We start from the raw sequence: 24,004 nt of genomic DNA on the forward strand, positions 1-24,004 counted from the left end.
TCCAGCTGAAGATGGTCTGATACAGACAGTCTGCCCTAAGGGAGACTCCTGAACCAGCCCCTGGTGGTCTAATGGTGGGTGGGAAGAAGGGAAGGAAAAGAGCTCCTGTGTTAGCTGGTCAACCTTTGGCACCAGGCTACACCTGGCAGCTTGTTTAGCCTGTGACCTGCACAGTGACAGAAATGAACCAGGAACTCCTGCATTCCAGCTCAGGCTGATGGAGCCTCCTGCCAGTGGAATCTGAATGTCAATCTAACTTATTAGTAAATGAGAGGCAGGGCACAGGAGCACCTGGCTGACCTCGTTTCTAGGGATTATATTATCTAAATGCCAGTAACTCATGGATGGACTTGTTCTTGCCGAACAAGCTCCCATATCAGACCATCTATGGACGATGCTGCCTGGTTAAAAGCAGTACATCGCTTGTCATGTATCTGCAGAAAAGAAAGCAAGCCGGCTGTGCTCAGTCCTAATGCAGTTATAAAGCACCAGCTAACGAAGCAAATGCTGAAGAGAAAGAGATGATGGCAAAAGTAAAAAAAAATATATATAATATTCTCTCTCATTTACGGCGAACATCAATAGCACCCGCACACTCACTGCTCCAGTTTTTAAAGGTTTGTTTGAGAAATGACCTCAAGACACTATTTTGGGATAGCCTGGCCCCAAGAATTCAGAAAGAATCCCCAAGAACCTTTCCTTATGCTGCAAGTACTTGATGCACTGCAACTGGACCAACGTAGGTGGAAGATCCATCTTTGCCACGCTCTTTTAAGCTGAGCAGACATCCGTGCAGGAACTCTGTCCTGGCAGTCTTTGCCTTTCACGGCATTAAGAGGCTTGCCCATTGCAATTAATTGTCCAGCTTAATAAATCAGGAGGAAAAGGACCTTTCCTTTTCTTAAATCAATGTTTTTTTTCTCCCCCAGAAAACACACCAGCAAAAAAAAAAATAAAAATCTGCATAAACAAGACATTAATGAAGCCAAAGGATCTGCAGACAGTAAGGCAGTTCTCGGCGGAGGTGAGCGTTTGCTTACATTTGCCAGGCCGAGAAGAGGGACAGCAAGGCAGTTCTCGGCGGAGGTGAGCGTTTGCTTACATTTGCCAGGCCGAGAAGAGGGACAGCAAGGCAGTTCTCGGCGGGGGTGCGCGTTTGCTTACATTTGCCAGGCCGAGAAGAGGGACAGTAAGGCAGTTCTCGGCGGAGGTGAGCGTTTGCTTACATTTGCCAGGCCGAGAAGAGGGACAGTAAGGCAGTTCTCGGCGGAGGTGAGCGTTTGCTTACATTTGCCAGGCCGAGAAGAGGGACAGTAAGGCAGTTCTCGGCGGAGGTGAGCGTTTGCTTACATTTGCCAGGCTGAGAAGAGGGACAGTAAGGCAGTTCTCGGCGGAGGTGAGCGTTTGTTTACATTTGCCAGGCTGAGAAAAGGGACAGTAAGGCAGTTCTCGGCGGAGGTGCGTTTGCTTACATTTGCCAGGCTGAGAAGAGGGACAGTAAGGCAGTTCTCGGCGGAGGTGCGTTTGCTTACATTTGCCAGGCTGAGAAGAGGGACAGCAGAAGAAGGGGAGACTCTTTTCACATTTCTTCCAGCGTTTTTTCCTGGGCTCATCGTACTGCATTGTGACAACCAGGCTGTCCCCGTTGAAGCTTCGGGTCCTGCTGGACGGGATCAGCTGTAAGATGTTCTCCTGCCGCATGTGGCTCCGGGGAAAAGTCCTGCGACCTTCAACAAGTGAACAAAACACAAAACACCAGAGCTGGCACACTGAGCAAAAAAAATGTTGTTCCTTATCATTTCTGAATGAAGCTTGGGGTGAACGAATGCGCCACAAAACTTGTGCAATCCATCAATACGAACATTACAAACGTCAGGTGTGTGAGTGTTTATTCCTTCCTATTTTCTTTATTCACTGCCATTTTAGGGAGGTTCGTTGCCCTTGCTCAATTGTTCGTGCCACCTCGGCGCTTTCATCGCTATCAAAGAGAGGGCTGTGGCTTGTTCATGCTTCCAGTGTGCACCAACTCCCGGCAGACAGGCGAGGCCCAGCAGCGAGAGTGCGGTGCACTGAAATGTGGAGAGACTGCCACTTCTAACCAATGCCCCATGCCGAGCGTGCTGTCTGCAGATGGTCTTATAACCAACTCCCCTTGATGCTTTCTTTTCTAGCCCTTTTCCCACCCTCCTGAGCATCACTCAAGTCACTTTTACCACTCTCCTGCAGTAGGGTGGAGTTTTCATCTATGAAGCAAAGTTTCTATGAAAAGCACAGGGAGAATAGAAGAGAATTTTGTTTGCCACTGGTTAGAGGAGTTTATTCAAATAATAATAATCATTATAATGTGCCCTGTCTTCTTTGGAAGCACTTACACACATCGGGCTCTGATACTGGCCTTTTACCTCAATGATAACTCTCTGTACATTTCCTTAGTGTTATAACTACAAAGCGCCTGAGGATCCTGCTTGGATGACAGGCACTGTGCGTGCACGAGGACTTCTTATCAAAAAGAACCACAAACACAGAGCTGTGAAACCTGAGACCCTTTCACAAGCTTCCAGGTTCGATGGTCATCCATGCCAGCCTCACTGCATGACCCTGTGTAAGTTCTGTATCCTCCACATCTGTGCACATGAAATGAGCTTTCCACCTCCATGTAAAAGATTATAGAAACAAAACATCTTCCCTTCAGAGCTGTCAGCAGCCCTCCTGACGCCTGGCCACCAAGGTTTTTCTTTCATTTACCTTGTGGCTTGATCTCCGGCATCCCTGACAGCATGCCAGAGTCCTTATATCCTTTGCATGTTGGCGCCATAGCATCTTTGGCCTGAGTGGCATAAACAGCACCGTCTTATCTCAGCTATGGGCGCAGCTCCTCCCACTCCTCCCCCCAAGTCTCACCATCGCTGTAGTCCTTCCGACTCTGGGAAAGGTGATACTGCCTGGGAAAGGTCCCTCCTTTTCCGAACCTCTCGCAGTGTGGAATTTCAAAGTCTTCTGCAGGGGGGAAAGAAACGGGGGCGGTGAGCAAAAATCTGCCAGGCAGACACGCAGCCAGTTTCTCTGAAGCCAAGCTCCTGCTGTAGCCTGATAACGTATCCTGCACCTTTCCAGGGTCACTTTGTTAACATGGTGAGTAACTTAGGAGGCAGCCACGTACCTAAGTGGCACCAGTTTTCAAAGTCGACTTGTGTGCATAAATCTGAAATAAGGTGCCTAAACTCACCCACACAAAGCTTCACCTGCTCTTTGCAGCCTGTGGCTTGAACAGGTTAATTTACGCGCACACTTTCTAAAACCAAAAGTATGTGCGTAAATCCAAACTCGTCCCCTCCCCCCCTCCCCGGAATGCCTATTTTGTTTGCACCTAAAAGGATACTTGCAATCCTTAGATGCACACAGCTCCCAAGCAATTCTGTAACAAGACATTTACATGCACGAGCCTGAGTTTTATGCAGGGAAATGACTTGAAAAATTACCCCTTAAAGGAGGCGGGAAATCAGTCTCAGAGTGAGGCATCATGAAAAGCCTCAACAAAAAAAAAAAACCAAACAAACCCTCAGATATTCAAAACAGGGCAACCTGATTATAAGCAATAAATTAAAGAAAATTATTAACAGCTCACAACTTGAGCAAGACCATTGGAAAATACATAATTCTATTAAACTAGGGCAGTGGTTCTCAGTCCAGTCCTCGAGTATCCTTTCCCTCCGCAGCCAGTCGGGTTTTCAGGCTATCCACTATGAATATGCATGAGCTATATTTGCATATGCGGCCTCCCTTCTATGCAAATCCCTCTCATGCATATTCATTGTGGATTGCCCAAAATCCCGACCTGTTGTGCCTGCGTGTGTATGCGGGGGTGGGGTACTCGAGGGCTGGTGTGAGAACCACTGAATAGGGAACATACAGAAGTGTTTTCCTGCTGCCTCCCCCACACACCCAGGCCGATGCAATATTTGTGCATAGAAGACGGGCGCTCAATGCTGAGCACCCACTTCCCTAATGCGCATCCAGCCACCTCTCCTGGGCGCGTGATGCAATATTTAAAAGAGGAGTCGCGCTAAAAAGGAGGCGCCAGGGAAAACTGCGAGTCCTCATCGGCACTGGGTGAACAGGAGAGGTGTCTGTCAGTGTGGGTTGGGAAAACGGACGCTCAATACTAGTGTCCGCTTTCTCCCTCTACCGGCACAATATTTACGCAAAGATACATGGCCTGGACCGGTTATCCTTCTCGTGTATATTAGGCGCCCAGAATTATTTATTTAATTTTTTTTTACCAAGACTTTTGGGGTGTTTTTTGTTTTTTTTACCCGAATCTGCTTTCTGTGGTTCCTCCTACTTAGTATCGTGACGATACTAATAGGAGAAATCACAGAAAGCAGGAATTTTTGTTTTTATGAATCAGCCCTTGAGTGCGGCATAACTTTATAAAATTTGCTGCGTTGCAATGGACGCCTTGGCTGCGCGGGAAATTTTTGGAATCACGGGTATTAGCTAATAGCCTCCCCCTACATGGAATTTGCATCTGAGGAGCGCTATTAGCTACGCAGTGGTTTGGACGCGCTAATTCCTGTATTGCATCGGGGGTTATGGACGCCCGTTCAAAATGCGCATCCAATCGCGTGTTAAGCCACGTGCTAGCCGCAGGGCACGGTATTGCATCGGCCTGACAGTATTTTGGCAGATAGAACGACATGCTTTAAATTGGATAAATACATTTCCCATTTCATGCGGATCATTACAGCCAAGGGAGACTCCCCGGCTCTGCGAGGCACTGCAGAAAAGGCTGGGGGGCTCTTCTCTTTGCTGTGGAATTTACAGAGCCGTTCCAATATTATTGCGCTTACAGCCGTGATCCTCCAATTCTTACAAAATGTACAAGAAGAGCAGGGGATGTGTGCTCCAACAGCCCCCTGTCTCTGAAACACAAAATAATACCTTTTTTTTGTTCTGTAGTTTAACTGTGAAAGACGTGCAAAATAAGCATTTAGATGAAGTAAAAAAATATATTTCTGCTAATTGTTAGGTGGTGTCACTACCAGGGCTGATATCAAAACAAAACAGGCAGCTTGATCAGTTTGTGTTTCATCTTCACATTGCTAATGATACCTTGGGGGCCTTGACCCCACTTCTGGAGCCTGGCCTCTCCACATGTGAACAAGCTTCCCCCCCCTCCCCCCCCCGCACATCTGTCGGCGTAAGTGTGAGAAGGCACACGTCTAGCTTCAGGCACCCATCCCCACAAGGGACAGACTAATGGCTCACGAGCGTCACAGAACACGCCACGTTTTTAGCATCTTCCCTGCTTTGACTCCACATTTCATGCTTCCATCCAGAAACTTCACACTCGGGCCAGAAGCCTGTTGTTTTCTCTGTGGGCATGCCGCCAGCTGTTCATTCTGCAACCGTCACAAACATTGCACCATGCCAGAGTTTCCATGATCTCACCAGCTGCATGTTTACAGCCGGCTATAAGTTAGAGCCTGCTCCTCCCCCAAGCTGAAAATATTCCTCCCTCCTTGAACGCCCACTCCCACTCCCCCCCCCCCCCACCACTAGCACAAGAATTCTTTTCCGTTTCTTGGCTTGTGAGCTTTCTGACGGCACTTCCAGCAAGGTCATCCGTGTCAACCCGTGCATCAGTACAACAACTAGCCAAGAGCAACTTATTTTCATGAGTGGAGTGCAGAGTATACAGCACCGGATCAGGCTATGTGAAGCCTCAGAAAAATGAAATCAAAATGTAAACAACGATGGGCAATGCATCAAAACCAGCAAACATCCAAAACAGCAGTGGTACGACTGAACTGTGCTTCTACGAAGGGCTTTGGAGTAACCTGCACAGAGTGGCGGTTACAAACCTAACCTTATTTATTTATGCAAACAATTTATATTCCACTGATCCACCAATCTCAGTGGATTACAAAAATATACAAAGTAAAAAAAACAGACAATCCTGCATCATAAAACAGCAGTAATATGATTGCACTGGGGTGTCCTGCCTGAAGCAGCAGTTACTACCCTGTACAGCAGTGGTATGATGGCATCAGAAAGCATTGGGATAAGCCATTGTTAAATGGACTTTGAGCATGCTTGGGATAGAGATGTGAAGAGGGTTGAAATGTCAGGTAGAGAAGGTGGAGGATGAGCCTCAACTGGGCAAACTGGAGGGGCCAACCTGGTCTTCATCTGCCATCATTTACTAAAGCATGAAATGCTCTTATATTCAAATTAGTGCTCGGGAACTGATTGTTACCTTTGGTCCTGCCTGAGGCCCATCTCTCCTCACTGAACTGTTAAGATGAGCAGGACCCTCTCACTTTCTTGTATAAAACAAAACTAAAATGTTAATTGGATAAGCCACCTCTGGTCGGTTAATGCCCTGTCTGGGTAAAAGCCCTCGGTTTTCACACACACACACACACACACACACACACACACACACACACTCTCTCTCACATGCTGTATCTCTGAACTTTCAAGCTCTCACTCCCTCACCCAGTCTCTCAACTCACTCTCATACACACACAATCTCTCAACTCACTCAGCCTCTCTCTCGCCTCTGGGCCTCTTCTTTGCAGGTTGCTGCAGGATGGGGCTCCACAGTGGCCCTGATCTTATTGGGCTATCACAAGGTGGGATCTGCAGTGGCCCTGCTGCTGGGTCTCCTCTTCTCGGGCCACCACGAGGTGGGATCCACGGCAGCCCTGCCACAAACGCTGATCCTCTTCTGTACGCGGCCCATGCTCCTCATCCTTTCTGCCCATGAGGCTCCGGCAACCTTTTTCTTCCGGGGCAACGCAGGCAGGAAGGAGGAGGAGCACCTGGAGGTTTGGACGTGACCTTTTTCTTCGGGCAGTGGTGGAATGAACGCCACCATGGCCCCGCGATCTTCCTGCTGAGCGTGGCCAGCACACAGCATAGCAGTAGTTTCCTGCTCAGTAGGATGAGATCCACCGGCGGCCGCATGGGCCTCCCTGTCTGCTATCAGCGCCCCCCCTATGGCCCTGCGCCCAGGGGCATTGGCTTCCCCCGCCTCCCCTTGCTATGCCACTGGGCGTGGTTATAACCTTAGGTAAAAAAAAAAAAACAAAACCCAAATCAAAAGGATCACTCCAGAACTATTCCTGAATACATACAACAGGGAGTGCCCACAAAATTTTTTTTAATTAAAATGTTTAATCAGAAAATAAATCAATAGGAAACATGGAAAGATGTCAGAAAAATATTACCAAAACTTAAACATTTTTAATATATTGCAAACATGTCATGATGCTCTCAAGCTGCACTCATTTTGTATTGTTCTACCTGACTGATTGGTTTGGTATTACTCAATCTACACAGCTGTTTTGTGACCGAGCATGTTTATTTCCAACCATGTATGTATGTTTATGTTAAAATGTTAATAAACATATGTGAAAAAAAAAACAAAAAACGACAGAGTGAAAACACAGTGATGGAGCTGTCACACGCTGTGAGCTGCGATTCTTCTACCAATGGCGTGCTGCAGCCCAGTTGCTCTTAAATCAGGAGGCCGAATGGCAGGCACCCCTTACCTGCCAAACCTTTGACATCTATCCCATCACTAGCATCTCCAGTAAGTGTTTGGGTGGGTCATGGGATTAATAAGCTCTCTTTCTGCAAGTGATTCCTTTTTTCACTTGATTAGAAGAGCTCCGAGATCGTGCTGCGCAACCTTTGGGGAAGCTGGGAGTGTGCATCTTTCCTATTTTTTTAATATTATGCTGTTCAAAATTATTTTTGGCAAAAATGTTGCATTGAACATTTTTTAGTTTTTTGCAGAATGAGCAACAGTTTGGTCCTGGATGTTTTGTGTTTGTTGCCTGTACAGATCAAGTGCCACAGGCAAATCAAAGGCCTTCGGTCGGGGAGTGTTACTTTTGTAGGACTCCAAGTCAGTTAAAATCTTGTTCAAATTTTCATTTGTTGAAGATTCCAAAATTGTGAGAAATTCTTTTGATCTGGTGGTCATTGTGAGGCACACTGTTGCTCGTTAATTCATTGTGACGGGACTGTCCACTCGTTGATCAAGGTTATGCTTTTCTAATATGTGAGGAGTGGACTCACATACGCCAACGGCACATGATTATAATTAAAAAAAAAATAATCTTCTATATACCAAAATAAAGTTTTTCTTTTTCAGAGTGTTTTTTTAAATGACATTATGATTACATTTTATATTCTTTGTGATGTGATCCATCACTGTGTTGTATGGGTGTTGTTTTCACTATTTTTCAGAAATTTATTTAAAAATATGTTTGTTTTGATAATGTTTTTCCAACATTCTGGTTAAAAAAATTTGTTGTAATCTTGCAGGCACTCCCTTTTGTGTGAACATATGGTTATAACCTTATCATGAATAAGCATGCTTGGGACAGATAGAGACGGCAGTGGTGGAATAGGATTGAGAGACTGAGTCATGGGGGAGGAAGCCAGTCTTGGTTTAGGTACAGGAATTTATACACTCAACTACCCAACATGGTTGAAAATCAGAGCGGATGGACCAAGCAGTCTATCTGCCATCAGTTTTTCTATGTTACTGTATGTTACTATGGACAACACACCTGCCTTTTACCCTGGGACTGAATGGTTTTTCACTCAGTTGCCAGGCAACAAGGCATCTGCTTCGGAAAGCCTCACAACTGTAATCTCATACAGCTCAGCCCAGTTGGCCATCAGAGAGCTAGAGAGGCCCATGTGTACAATAATAGAACCAGCTGACTGTATTAAACTATTTCTACACTCTCTCCTCCAAGAATGGATGAACCTCCAGGTCCACATGGAGACTATGGGTGATATGGGGAAATATGCACTGCAGATGACCAGCCACGCACAATGCCGATACTCAGAGACATCCAGTTTGCACTGCTAACGTTCCTGGAGTACTCATGAAAATACGATACAGTCCTTATTTTATTCCTCCACCGCCGCCGCCCCCCCCAAAATATGTTTGAAATAAATTCCATGTAGGTTTCAAACACAATTAAATTGCAAGTCGAATGGAACATTCATCAAACTCGCTCGTGAGAAAATTTAATGTGGCCCGTATGGTATTTATTACCATGGTTTATCAAGAGACCCATCAGTACCTTGAGTTATGGGCCTATTTTGCAGAGCCGCCAACTGAACGGAGGTATTAAACCATGAAAAATATTAAAGCTAAAACCTTATGTCATGATAGTCAACACTGTAGTAAACAGAGAATTGGAACGGGTGAGCAGTGAAAATTCTGGGCCATACGGCAAGCCTCTAACTAAAATAAAACCGCAAGCACTCGGGGGCAGGAATTCTCAACACCAGTCCTTGAGGGTGGCAAACAGGTTTGGTTTTTCAGCATAGCCAAAATATGCAAACTAACCCCAGTTCCTGAATCAAGTGTATGCAAATATGTCTGATGAATATTCATTGTAGATATCCTGAAAACCCAATCTACTTGAAGCCCTTAAGGACTGGAGTTGAGAACCACTGATCTCAAGGCAGGCCAGTAGTACAGGGGCTTCCCAAACTCATCCTTGCAACCCCATAGGCAGTTGGGTTTTCAGAATATCCACAATGAATATATGTAAGTGGGCCCCAAATACACTCCTTAGTAGTGGAATTGCCCTTAATCATAATGACCACAGTGGGCTTAAAAGATCTGGTGTGCCAGTAGTATAGGATCAGTGGTCTTGACAGACCCTGCCCTGCTAGGGAAATCCGTGTAGATAAGAATGTGTTAGGAGGTTTGACACTCCCCAGTAGGAGGAGGTTCGTGTAGATGGGAGGAGGTTTGACACTCCCCAGTGGGAGGGGTCATAGGTTTAATTAAACTCTTGGAGGCCATAGGATTTTAGAGTTGGAGTATGTTAGAAATTATTAGGAAGGGAATCGCAAATAAATGGTAGATGTCATAATGGCTCTGTGTCGCTCCATGGAGAGACCACACCTTGAATAATGTAGGCAGTTCTGGTCACCACATCTTAAAAAAAGATATAGTTGCACTGGAGAAAGTACAGAGAAGGGCAACCAAAATGATAAAGGGGATGGAATGGCTCCCCTATGAGGAAAGACTAAAGAAGTTAGAGTTATTCCGTTTGGAGAAGAGACAATGATAGAAGTCTACAAAATCATGAAAGGACTTGAACAGGTTAATGTAAATCAGTTATTTACTCTCTCAGACATGGGGGCACTCCATGAAATTAGCAAGTAGCTCATTTAAAACATATCGAAGAAAATGCTTTTTCATTCAGTGCATAGTTAAGCTCTGGAATTCATTGCCAGAGAATGTGGTTACAGCAGTTAGTGTAACTGGGTTTAAAAAAGGGTTGGATAAGTTCCTAGAGGAAAAATCTATAATCTGCTATTAATTAATAAGCAATAGTAGCTTGAGAACTATTTAACATTTGGGTAATTGCCAGGAACTTATGGCCTGGATTGGCCACTGTTGGAAACAGGATGCAGGACTTGATGGATCCTTGGTCTGACCCAGTATGGCAACTTCTTATGCTCTTAGAGTCCGAGTCAGGAGAAGCCATTCTGCAAACTGCAGTGTGAGGACACTCCCCCCACCCAATAGAGTGATGCTAGTAGGGTCTTTCCTTTCACATGGAAAGTTCCTGGAGGGGGACATTCTCACAACTGAGGTGAGTCTGGAGAAAGAAGAATTCTTATCCACTGAAGGGGATTTGAGACCCAAGAGAGAAGTACCCAGTATTTCCAGAAAGGAAAGAGGTCCTGGGATTCAGCTGGATCTGAAGAGAAGAGATGTCTAAAGTTCCTTGTTTGTACAACCCGACCATCCTGTCAGGCTACCTGTAAGCCCTGGGACATATCATGGTTGTGCAGTTAGTGAGGGAATAATTAGGGGAGGATCCACTGGTGTGCAGGCCCTCTCCTTGAGGCTGCTGGAATGGACGTCCCACTTCAGAGGTTTTAAAGCAGTGCTCTGTCAAGAGCTCTGGGGACAGCATAACTCTTTTTCACTCAACGCACAATTAAGCTCTGGAATTTGTTGCCAGAGGATGTGGTTAGTGCAGTTAGTGTAGCTGTGTTTAAAAAAGGATTGGATAAGTTCTTGGAGGAGAAGTCCATTACCTGCTATTAATTAAGTTGAGTTAAGGAATAGCCACTGCTATTACTGGCATCAGTAGCATGGGATCTATTTAGTGTTTGGGTAATTGCCAGGTACTTGTAGCCTGGATTGGACACTGTTAAAAACAGGATGCTGGGCTTGATAGACCCTTGGTCTGACCCAATATGGCAATTTCTTATCTTATGTTCTTAAGCAGTTCTGGAGGAAGTTTGTAGATTTTAGCCTCAGTTGTATTTTTGGCCTACCTGGAGTCCAAGGCTCCATCCTGTCTGGGATCTTTTGGGACTGCTGGACTCTTCTCCCAAGGTGCAGAGTGGTTGACCTGGGAATATTTTGGCTTTTGGACTTTTATGTGGTAGGAGCATTGCTGGACACCTGGGCCTTTCCTGTATTCAGGGAACGGGGAACCCTGTGTTTTAGACACCCAGAGTTAGGGGAAACCTGCCCACAGAGGTGGTGATCCACCGCAAGGTACAACTCCAGTGTTAGTACTGTTTGGGGACAAGAAAGACTTTTGGTTAATTGTCCAGCAGGAAGACTTTTGCCCTCCTTCCTGCCTGGAGTGGAAAGTATGTGCCATTAGTATATTGCACTTTTATTTTTCCTGCTACCAGTGCCAGTAAATATAAGCTTGCATATACTGGCTCTACAATTGTCTTACTAACCTTTTGAGAGAGCAGAGTTGGGAAGGATGAAGTAGTAGGGCTGGGTTTTTGTAATAAGGAATATTATATTTTTAATGTATTTATTCTGATATATGTTTTCTTTTTTTAATATCGTAACTCCTAGGTTGATGTAATTGTTGTTGAATTTGTGCTTACTGGGGACTTGATAAGAGTGGTTAAATCTAAGAATAGAATACATGCAAATTTATCTCATGTACATTCATTATGGATATGATGAAAAGCTGACTGGTCAGCGGGGGGGGGGGGGGGGGGGGGTCATCAGGATAAGTTTCGGAAGGTTTATAGTCAGGAAAAAAAAAAAAAATAAAATTAATCAACAGCCTTTCCTTGAATCTTGGACCAGAAAGGAAGAAGTGAGACAGGGTACTGAATAAAAATATCAAAAGGGTTACTAAAGAGTGAGAGAATCCAGGGCATTCCCAAAGGAGGAAAGAACAATGCCAGATGGTTAAAGAGGAAACGATTAGCCCGGCGCTGAAAGAGAGAAGAACAGCTGGGACAGGCCCTGCATAGTTTTAGAAACAGACAGCCCTGGGCCTCTGGGTATGCCCTGCAGTATTCAGGGGGTTCACAAACCAATAAGAGTCACACATCTCACAAAGTTTTCACGTCTCATCGCGTGACCTGGCTCTGCTGCCACCGCTCTGCTCAGCTGGCCGACGAAAACTCTCAAAGCCTCCATTAACCGAAAGGAAAAAAAAAAAAAAATACGAACAGAGCACAGAATTAGAAATGCCAAGCGAGGATGAATCCTGCAAACTCTTGTCACGCAGACCGGTGTGGAAAAGCAAACAGAACAGGAATTGACAGACGTAAGACAAAAATCCTGTTCTAGGTTATTTTGCCTCCAGCCTGGACCTTGGGGATAATGCCAGAGCAGGAGCCTTATTGAAAGGCGAACAGTGTGGCTCAAATGACTCATTTTCCAAAGGCCACATCTGGAGATGCCCTTTTGTCGGTTCTGCAGTGCTTTAAAACAGCTCGCATCTCTTTTCTATGGTCCTCATCTTAGAAGTCACCTGATGGCACGCTGGTGGAAATTTGGCATGTTAGAGCTTTCAGGAGTCCTGGACAGAACTCCCCTGATGCAGTTCATGACAAAACACGGCACCATGTTGGGGTGAAGCATTAAGAACTGAGTGAAGTACCTTACATTATTTGAATTTGGCTTTTTCAGGGCTTTAAGACCACCATCCGGTGTTCCGCGCCTTGGCTGGGCTTTAAAATATTGGTTTTTAAGTGGCACTGGATTACAAAAACCCAGAAGAATTATATAGTAATACAGACCCCTACCTCTAAGCGCAGTCTTAATTCTACATAATCAGGCTGCTTTGCAACGGTCCTACAAATGTATTTTTTTTTTTGGCATTAATTGAATTTTCAAAGTTATCCAGGAATATTTTTTTTGTTTTGTTTGGATTATCTCAACTTTTCCCGGTTTATTGTGAGTTTGGAGCTTCTGAGTGCTAACTTACGAATTCCATCATTTCATCACGTATAGTAGCTTTGCATGCATCTGAAATAGAGTTTTGCGCCCCATTTCGAGACAGGCAACTTTGAAGTAGGTAATTCTTTTACCCACTACATATTGTGTGAATGACTCCAAGGGTTTGGGGGGGGGGGGGGGGGGGAGCATTCAGCCGGCTCACCAGCTAAATTCCAAATGTGGGATATTTTGGGCACTTATCCAGCTAAAGTGTAATTGGATATATCTCATTGTCCAGCTAAAATTTAGTCGGATAAGAACATAAGAACATAAGAAAATGCCATACTGGGTCAGACCAAGGGTCCATCAAGCCCAGCATCCTGTTTCCAACAGTGGCCAATCCAGGCCATAAGAACCTGGCAAATACCCAAAAACTAAGTCTATTCCATGTAACCATTGCTAATGGCAGTAGCTATTCTCTAAGTGAACTTAATAGCAGGTAATGGACTTCTCCTCCAAGAACTTATCCAATCCTTTTTTAAACACAGCTATACTAACTGCACTAACCACATCCTCTGGCAACAAATTCCAGAGTTTAATTGTGCGTTGAGTAAAAAAGAACTTTCTCCGATTAGTTTTAAATGTGCCCCATGCTAACTTCATGGAGTGCCCCCTAGTCTTTCTACTATCCGAAAGAGTAAATAACCGATTCACATCTACCCGTTCTAGACCTCTCATGATTTTAAACATCTCTATCATATCCCCCCCTCAGCCATCTCTTCTCCAAGCTGAAAAGTCCTAACCTCTTTAGTCTTTCCTCATATGGGAGCTGTTCCATTCCCCTTATCATTTTGGTAGCCCTTCTCTGTACCTTCTCCATCGCATTCCATGGATGTACAGAAGAATAGTCCTAAAGTTAGCCAGGTAAACAGATCTGGCTATCTTTAAGAGAGCTGGCAATATTCAATGGTGCGGCTACACCACTGAATATTCTTCCAAAGATAGCCATTGACTAAATAAGGCTTCCAAGCTTCCTGTCTGAATAAAATGTAAGCAAATAGTCAGACCTGGACGCACTGCTGAAAACGTCACAGGTACCTTTTACAGCCATACTCAAAACAAAACTACTCCAGTACTTTTCCTTTATTGCTCCGCTCAGAAGCGCAGTCACAGAAACCTATGCTTAGTTTCTGTGTGGGTACCTTTTATAGCTGGGGTCGGGAACCTATGGCTCGTGAGCCAGATGTGGCTCTTTTGATGGCTGCATCTGGCTCGCAGACAAATCTTTAATAAAAAAGTAAAAATCTTAACAAAACCCCCCACCCTCCTGACACCCCCCAAGACCTCCAAAATTAATTTACTACACCCCCCACCCTCCCCAAGACCTGCCAAAAGTCCCTGGAGGTCCAGCGGGGGTCCAGGAGCAGTCCGGGAGCGATCTCCTGGACTTGGGCTGTCAGCTGCCAGTAGTCAAAATGGCGCCGACGGCCCTTTGCCCTCACTATGTCACTGGGGTTGACCAATGGCGGCGGTAGCCCCTGTGACATAGTAAGGGCAAAGGGCCGTACTTTTGTTCGCGCTTGCGTAAATTTATAAAATCTACCCCACAATGTACGCGCACAGGGCCAGATTTTAAAACTTACGTGTGGGCGTAGATTTGTGCGCGCAACCCAGCGCGCACAAATCTACGCCCTATTTTATAACATGCGCGCCCTCCCCACCTTCCCCTCCCTAACCCGCCCCCCAGCCCTACCTAAACCCCCCACCTAACCTTTGTCTTGTAAGTTGCGCCTGCCTCCGGGCAGGTGTAGGTTGCGTGGGCCGGCCATCCGGCAAATGGCCGCTGTGCCTGGAGGCTCCGGCCCTGCCCCTGCACCCCCCGCCTCGTCCCCGGACCACCCCTTTTTTCAAGCCCCGGGACATACGTGCGTACCGGGGCTTGCACATGTCGCCGGGGGCCTACATAAAATAGGCTCGGCGCGCACAGGAGCGGATTCTCGGGGTTACACGCGTAACCCTTTGAAAATCTGCCCCACAATGTACACGCACAATAGCAAGGGGGGCTTAGCTCTGGGCATCCAGCAACTTCAGCAAAATTGGCCAGAAGCGGGATAAAAACGGATGCTTGTACTGAGCGCCAGCTGCAATTGTGGGGGCCTGATGCATTTGAGTGCATTTCCCTAGTGCGTCCTTTTTCCCGCAGTCCCTCATTTACATACTGCATCAGGCATCCAGGGGATGTGGCTGTGCGCAAGTTAGTGCCCGTTTTAACGCGCGTCTTCTCGCATCGGTCTGAGAGGGTGGGTAAGCCCATGCCTCACAGTTTGAAATAAGATCTTATGCCTTTCTGGGTTGGTTGAAACTTTAGAAGAGATGAACGAACCTCCCAGAAAATTCTGTCTGGCAACTCTTCTGGGTGAGACTCAATGCCCAACTACGTTTCAAGAACCAAACCACCAAACTTAAACCTTGCAGCCTTCCTCCCAGACTTCCCCTTTAAAAATCTGGCTGACGCATGGAACGGGATACAAAGCACCTGCAGTGAAGCAGGCAGAAAAGCGTGCGCCGGAAATGGTGCATGGACACCGAATGCAGCTCCCCTGCATAATTTAACTGCCCTGTACTGACGCTGCTTACTTTCCCCCCACATGGTGTCCGTGTGCACATTTTTGCCGGGGGGGGGGGGGGGGGGGAGGGGGCTTGTTTATTCACACTGCATGTTACCATGCAACACGGCTCAGTAAATAGGCCCCTCCCCCCCGGGGGACTGTTTTCAGTTGACAAAAGAAATAAGAAATATCAAGGCAAAGATGCACATAAGCAGTGCAAAGATAACAAGACAGGGAGCAACAAATGAAAAACCGCTAACATGAAAACAGTTTACATAATATAAGAATTGCAACTTTCAAAAAGACAATTATCAAAATACACAAGAAAAAAAAAAAAAGAGGGATAAAACTGCTAGCCAAAGCAATAAACAAACAATATAGATCTATGATCCAGAAAACTCAATAAAATACCGTCAGGGCAATAAATGACCAAAAACATGCAATGGTCTGAAAAAACCCCCTAAGATGTTTCGGCTAGTGCTTTAGCCTATCTCATCAAGTGCCTCCCTGGATCTCATTTTTGCTGATAACTGATTTAGATCTTGGGATACCATTTGCTCCTTGTGTATTATCATCATCATCATCGAAATGTATTTAAATGTAAAGACTTTGGTCTTTTTTGAGAAGCCTCCCATACAATTAGCTCTGACCATCCTTACCCAAGCATTCCAGGCTGTCCTTGGCCTGACTTTTCCTCCTTGAAACAGATGTTTGTGTGAAAGCAGAGCTGAAAGGAAAGAGAAGTTTCAAAATCACCTAAAGAATCACAAAGCAGTACCACCACTGGCTAATTCATATCTAGGTTACATCACCTTTTTTTTTTTATTTTGTTTTAACAGCCACTGCTGCTCAGCCAAAGGTAATCCTGAAATCTAGCTGGATTCTCGCATCTGTATCTCTCTTTTATGTACTCACCCATGGTCACATGGAAGAGTATGACTTGGAGTTGTCTATATGTAAGCAATAACGGTAACATTTAAGGCAATGCAAATCCTTGGGTGGGGGGGTGGGGGGAGTCAATATTCATAACGGTTGTCCGGATAACTCTGGAAGTTAGCCAGCAAATATTTGGGGTTAAAATTTGCACACACACACACCCCTCCACCGGAGGTAACTTTTATGTGCCTAACTTGAGTACTCAAAATAATCTTGCATAAAATGAGGTGGGGCCGGAGACGCTCCCTGGACACGGTTAAACTTTATGGTCAGAAAAATAACTATGCTAAAGTTAGCCGGTTAAAGCATTGCTCTTAACCAGACCCAGAAATACTCAACGGCACACTTGAGTCGCATAAGTCCCGCTGAGTATCTGATAAAGTTACGTGCTAGCCGGCTTAATGAATATTGACCTCTCAGAGTTCAACCAGTTTCACCCTCTCCCCTTTCAGACCCCTCAAAATATTATTCTTACATTTAAACACAACTTGAGTTTACCTGCCCTCAACATAAATTCTGCTTCTGTAGCAAAAGGTTTCTTTCAAAGCATCCCTCTTTTGAACCTTAAACACAAACTCCTGCGGCTTTTACCCTGCTCCACAGAAAACTACGTTACTGCAAAACAGTATCAGAATGATGCCACTTAAATGATGACGTGTTTTTGTATTAAATAGCAACTTGGCTCTTCAAAGCATCGTAAGACCAACACTGGGAACAAGAAAGGGAAGCTGGCAGAATCACTGCTGGTGATTTGTGCTCATCTTCCCTGCCTCCTTTCCTCACTGTAGTTCTTACAAAGAGGGTTTTCATCACTGTGTTGTAGCTCCTTGACATTGCTTACATTGGTTGGCTGCTCTCTAGTGTCCCTTTAGAATTCAGATCGATAAGAGAGGGTTAAAATTGTTTGAGCGCTTTCTTTACGTAATGATTTATCTGCTGTACCTGTCCACAGGTCTGTCCAAGGACTGGCAGCTACTAGAAAGCGAATCATCCGGACTGATGAAAGAATCCAGCATCTGCAGCCAAAAAGGGAAATAAAAAGCAATGAGACATGCAAAGTCTTCAGTTTTACTGTAGGCCTAGGGCAAATGGCGCCCTGGGCAACAATCAGCTCTGTGCTCCAGACTAACATAACGGGCAATACCAACAGCACCCCAGGTAACTGCCCACCATGCCCTACCCAAAGGCTGCACAATAGCCCAGCTTAAGCATTTTGTTTTATTTTATTTATTTATTTATTTAAAATCTTTTCTATACTGTCGTTAAGCTAGATGCCGTCACAACGGTTCACAATAAGGCACATAATTTCATGTTGCTTAAATGTGTTAAATTATAATAACCAAACAGGTGCCATCAAAATATTGTAACATAGTTTCATATTAAAATATTACTTAGTGGGTGTGATAAGTCATATCTACTTCTATCTATATGAGCTATAAGATAAATAAATACTTAGATCTAATCCTATGTTGTTGAAATATAATAAAAATAAAATACACACAATTCGAGTAAGAAGGTATGTGTGTGTGGGAGTTCTGCTGACCGCAACCTACATTTCCCTGGATTCTATTCTCCATTCTCTTTGTGGTACGCTTGCTTAAAAAGCCATGTTTTTAAACTTTTTCTGAATGTTTTGAAGTCTCTTTGCATTCTGATTTCTAAAGGCATGGTGTTCCATATTATAGGTCCTGCTAGGGATAGGGCCCTATCCCTTACTTGCGTTAGTCTGGCTGTTTTTACTGAGGGGATAGTTAGCAGTGCTTTGTTTGCTGATCTTAGGTTTCTATTAGGGACGTGTACGTGAAGGGCTGTGTTCAGCCATTCTGCCTTTTCGTCATGTATTAATTTATGTATGGTGCATAGAGTCTTGTATTGTATTCTTTGTTCAATGGGTAGCCAGTGTAGTTCAATTAGGGTTTCGGTGATATGGTCTCTTTTACTTTTACCAATTAGAATTCTTGCAGCTGTGTTTTGTAATACCTCCTGTAGATATTGATTATCACTCCAAGGTTTCGTACTTTCTCAGCTAGTTGTATTTTTTAGTTGTTGTTGATTGTGATTGGGTTTTGAATGATTGGAGACTACACGGATGTTAGCATTAATGACTTCATTAAATGAGCATTATTGTGGGCATCAACTAACTTCCATGAACTAAACACATTAACACAAGCTGTATGCACATTGGCCCCATATAAAAAAAATAGTGTATTAATACTGAAAGTGCTATTCAATGTTAATACATATGAGGCTTAATTGTGAGGGGTGCTAAGGCAAGTCTATGACTATCCCTGGGGGTAGCTGAGCCAAGGCCTAGAGGGGGTAGCCAGACATGTCATGCGTGTTACCTTTCCTAAGGAGTGAACATCATCCTGCCACGGGCAGGGATCCTCTCACAGATGTCGCAATTTGAGTTGTACCAATGCAGTCCAGACTGTACTGTGTTAAGTCACTGGCTGGGCTTGGCACCCAGGCTGGCTTGAGAAGCCTTAAGACATGAGCTGGGTGCTGCCACAGCAGGAGAAAGAATCCTAGCTTGGAACACAGCAGGGCCCAAGGACTTGCAGGGATGTGGCTAAGTTCATGTTGTGGTGGGCTGGCAAGCATAGGAATTTACAATTGTTTACCTAACCTGAAAAGGGCAGTCAGACAACCTAAACAGGTGTCTGGATCAAGTATGAAGTTCTATTTTTGCAGTCTTTTTTTTTCTACTCACAAATGATTTGTCATCTACAGTTTTGCAGGCTGGGAGAGATGAAAACAGGGACGGTTCTATCATTAGGCAAAGTGAGGCAGTTGCTTCAGGTGACAAAATTTTGGGGCAGCAAGTGCTCTCCAAAATACTCCTGCGGTGACCTCCTCATTTCCCAGACAAACTGAAAGAGAAAGTCCCATGGTGGTGCAGTGTAATGACTTGCCAGTAGGGTTCACAATCCTACCAGCAAGAGGAAGACTTGCACACCAGAAAGAGACAAACCCAATGGAAGCAGCACACTATAATGATGTGCCGGTGAGATTCCCACCCCCACCAGCAAGAGGGAGACCTGCATGCCAGCAGGGTTCTCCCTTCTCCGCTAGCAGGAAGAGATGTTAAAGAGGTGGCAGTGGGGTTCCACCACCCCACCGCAAAGAGGAAGACCTGTGAGCCAGGAAGAGACAGCCCACAGAGGTGGCACACTGTAATGACAGTCCGATGGGGTTCCCTCTCTCCACCAGCAAGAGGGAGACCTGTGCGCCAGCAGAAGAGACAATCCTGCAGCAGTGCAGTTCGAAGACCTGTCACCGTGGTTCCCTCCCCACACTGACAGGAGGAAGACCCGCGCATTGGCAGGGATCTCCCTCCCCCCCTCTGCAGCAGGAAGACAAGATAGAGTGGCATGTTGAGTTTGCAGAAAAAGAAAGATGACATAGAGAGAGACTGCCACCTAAGTGAGAATGTGTATGAGAGAAGAGAAGGAGTGTATGTGCGTATGTGTGACAGAGAGAAAGAGTGAGAACATGTGCATGCTTTGTGTGAGAAAGAGAGGGAGGGTGTGAATAAGAGAATGAGCATGTGTATGTATACGAGAGAGAGAAGAGAAGAGAAAGTTGGTGCATCCCCTCTCATCCCCCACAAATCCAAGATAATCTCAGGATGACCTAAAACCAAAACTTCCCAGGTATGGAGAACAGGGGATTTTTAAAAATTCTTTATTAGTTTTAATTGGGTGCTATTTAATGTATCTGCTACTTTGAAATACTGTATTGATGTTTGGGAAATTTTTATAATTTTTGTAAGAGTTTTTAATTATTGAATGTTCTATTTGCCAGCTTTTTTTTTTTTTTTTTTTTTAATAAGAACATAAGAAATTGCCATGCTGGGTCAGACCAAGGGTCCATCAAGCCCAGCATCCTGTTTCCAACAGAGGCCAAAACCAGGCCATAAGAACCTGGCAATTACCCAAACACTAAGAAGATCCCATGCTACTGGTGCAATTAATAGCAGTGGCTATTCCCTAAGTAAACTTGATTTATAGCAGTTAATGGACTTCTCCTCCAAGAACTTATTCAAACCTTTTTTGAACCCAGCTACACTAACTGCACTAACCACATCCTCTGGCAACAAATTCCAGAGCTTAATTGTGCGTTGAGTGAAAAAGAATTTTCTCTGATTAGTCTTAAATGTGCTACTTGCTAATTTCATGGAATGCCCCCTGATCCTTCTATTATCTGAAAGTGTAAATAACCGATTCACATCTACTCGTTCAAGGCATCTCATGATCTTAAAGACCTCTATCATATCCCCCCTCAGCCGTCTCTTCTCCAAGCTGAACAGCCCTAACCTCTTCAGCCTTTCCTCATAGGGAAGCTGTTCCATCCCCTTTATCATTTTGGTCGCCCTTCTCTGTACTTTCTCCTTCACAACTACATCTTTTTTGAGATGCGGCGACCAGAATTGTATACAGTATTCAAGGTGCAGTCTCATCATGGAGCGACACAGAGGCATTATGACATTATACAGCGTATACTTATTCATTTTATTAATATGGTTTTAATATTGTGATGTTTTATATTTCTTGATTTTATTATTTGATGTTTTATGATGAATGATGTTTCTATTTTTCCATTGTTGCACTGCATATAGAGTGGCTTTTTGCGGTTTCTAGTTCAGTTTTTGTCTGCATGCTTCTGTGTATACTTTATGATCTCTTTATTCTGTACTTTGTGAAGGTCGGTGTGTGTTCTCCATGTGTAAGCAAGGTGAGGTATTCTATTGGCATGTAGTTTCTGTGTAGGGATCTATAGCAGCCTGGCTTGTAGTGTGTTCCTAAAAGGTGGTGTATTGAGATTTTAGGAGCCTGGTGTAATATTTGCATTGTTGCCTTCTCATAGCTAGGGTTGTTACTGATTGAGTGCTGGCAGTTAGTGATATTTTGGTATGGGGCATTTACTATATTTTAATTATAATTCAGTTTACTCATGGCTTTCTGTGGGCAAGTACACAGCAAACACCTGAAAGACCAGATGGGTTCCAAGTGTCTTTCTGGCAGGGTTTCAGCAGTGTATGTAAATATAATATACTTGTGATCATATAAAGTGATATTTTTACCTGACAGTACTTTGAATGTTCTTTATCATGTACAATTTGTTATAAATGCATAATTTTTAATGGTGGTTGGACAGGACCATGAGGGGAGGCTGGGGTGCAATGCTGTAAGGTCCGTCTAACGTGCCTAAATAGTCTTGCACCGGCCCCGATTGGAAAAACAATAAAAAAATTGAGCATTAAAAATGAGGGGGGCAAGCACAAAACGTCTTTGCACGGGGTAGGACAAAAGCTAGCACTGGCCCTGGGTGGGGGTGTGATTGGGGAGGGAAGAAGGGGGAGGGAAGGGGGATGAGTTTCTAGGAGGGAAAAGAGAGAAAAGAGGGGTGGGTGCATGGGAGGAGGAGAAGAGGGTGAGTGAGAGGGAAAGAAAGGAGAAGGGGATGGGAGCGAGTGAGAGGGCAGTAAAATAAAAGGGGGGTGGGAGCAAGAGGAGGAGGTGCGAAGGGAAGGGAAAGGCGAATGTGAGTGGGGAAGGAAGGAACAGGGGAGGTGGAAGAGGGGAATGAGAAAAAAACAGGGGGAAAGGGAGAGAAGTAGAGAGGGAATAAGACCATCCCACACAGACCCCCCACCATTATTCCCACTTCTGGGGGGGGGGTGATTCTGGGGAAGGCGGGTGGGAGGCAGGAGGTAGGGTTCCCGAGAGTGCGGCAGGGTTGACAGCTCTCTAGAAATGTAACTGACGTTCTCTCTGCCACACCCCTGAGAACCCTCACCCCTGCCCTGCCTTCCTTCCACAGCTTTTCAAACCAGACCAGGGGTCTTTCACTCAGCAAAACTCAAAAGGAGCGCCGGCCCTCTCAGTGTGACACGACCTGCACGGTGCCTCAGGGTGGGGGTGGGGGAGCACCGTCTTATCTCTCGCCTCAGGCAGCCGATTGCCTAGAGCCGCCCTCGGGTGAGAGCAAGGGGGTCACGACTGTCTGTGTTATATATTCCACCAGCCACCCTTACGCAACATATTTATTTATTTTATTTATTTAACACTTTTCTATACCGACCTTCATGAAAAATTTCATATCAGATCGGTTTACATGTAACAAAGGGTATAACTTAAACAAGAACAATTCACTAGACGCGGAAGTTACATATAACAAGGGTAGATAACTTGGGGGCTAGGCTAGTCAGAGGTAAAGGACAGTGTAACTGAAGAGAACTAGAAAAGGCAATGAAACAAAAGAAACGACGGCTTAATTACAATGTCTAAACATGGCGGGGCGTTAGCCGGTAAAGCAGAGTCCTGTCCGGTTGACAATTAATGGCTTAGAAAGTTCATATACAACAATCACATTTCATATACAACAATCACATTTCACATTTCAGCAAGAGTGACCTGGGAAAAGAAAAAAGAAAAAAAACCCCACACTACATTAAAAGGCCGGAAATTCCACAGTCACACTCGACCTTAATGCATGACCCCATGGGAAAACCCCCGAAAGTGCAGGTGCAGATCAAGCGCTTCAGTGAGGGTTAGAAAGAGTCCCTGAAAGTGCTGACTGCGGTGGGGGAGCGTCGCAGATCCCCCATCGTGAGGGCCTCCATGTTCAGATTAGGACACAGCAAAAGCTGGACGGCGGGTGCATAGGGTGGCCGAGGGCAGGTCTCGAGGGCAGTAAGGAGGGCGGGCCTGACTGTGGAATTTCCTCTCTTCTGGTGCGGTGGTCTGTCTGTCTGCCTGCCAGTGACAAATCTACCTTGTAGTTTACAAAGCCCACACCTCAGAGCAATATCTGCATATTTCCGTGCATTTCTAATTCATAAATTATCTCCAAAATTCTACCACTGGGAGAGAGACCAATTCATGATTTTTTCTTCAATGGGCATTTTATTCCTTGCTGATTAAAGATAAAATAATATCTACAGAAATAATTTTCCAACTTGCAAGTTGCTCTTATCCGTGCCAGTCTCCTCCTTGGCCAGCTCTCGGCTCCGCACTTTCCACCTTGCTATACCGTATGCCCGAATCAGTGCGTCATGCTCCCTTCTCTGCCCGTACTCAAGTCCAGTTTTAAAATTCACCTTTTCAAAACTGATTTTAAATCCTAAGCACTTGTCTACAATAAATGCAACTTCCCACAGACTTGTCTATCATCCGTGTTTGCCTTGCCTACTTTATAAGCTCCATGGAGCGGGAACTGTCTCCCGTGCACTGCATGAGTCTAGCAG

At 45.0% G+C, this 24,004-nt stretch overlaps 1 protein-coding gene across 3 annotated transcripts in view; it reads right to left on the minus strand.

The window, feature by feature from the left end:
- Positions 1-24,004, minus strand: part of LOC115084066 (mitogen-activated protein kinase kinase kinase 3-like) — a 265,505-nt gene that overhangs the window by 33,959 nt on the left and 207,542 nt on the right. For all 3 annotated transcript variants that reach the window (XM_029588374.1, XM_029588373.1, XM_029588375.1), the window contains 4 exons: positions 17,695-17,768; positions 16,476-16,543; positions 2,902-2,997; positions 1,533-1,727 (listed from right to left, as the gene is read on the minus strand). In XM_029588374.1, coding sequence (XP_029444234.1) covers positions 1,533-1,727; positions 2,902-2,997; positions 16,476-16,543; positions 17,695-17,768 — 433 coding nt within the window. The remainder of the gene's footprint in view (positions 1-1,532; positions 1,728-2,901; positions 2,998-16,475; positions 16,544-17,694; positions 17,769-24,004) is intronic.

The sequence above is a fragment of the Rhinatrema bivittatum genome, chromosome 2 (assembly GCF_901001135.1).
Source record: "Rhinatrema bivittatum chromosome 2, aRhiBiv1.1, whole genome shotgun sequence".
NCBI lineage: Eukaryota > Metazoa > Chordata > Amphibia > Gymnophiona > Rhinatrematidae > Rhinatrema > Rhinatrema bivittatum.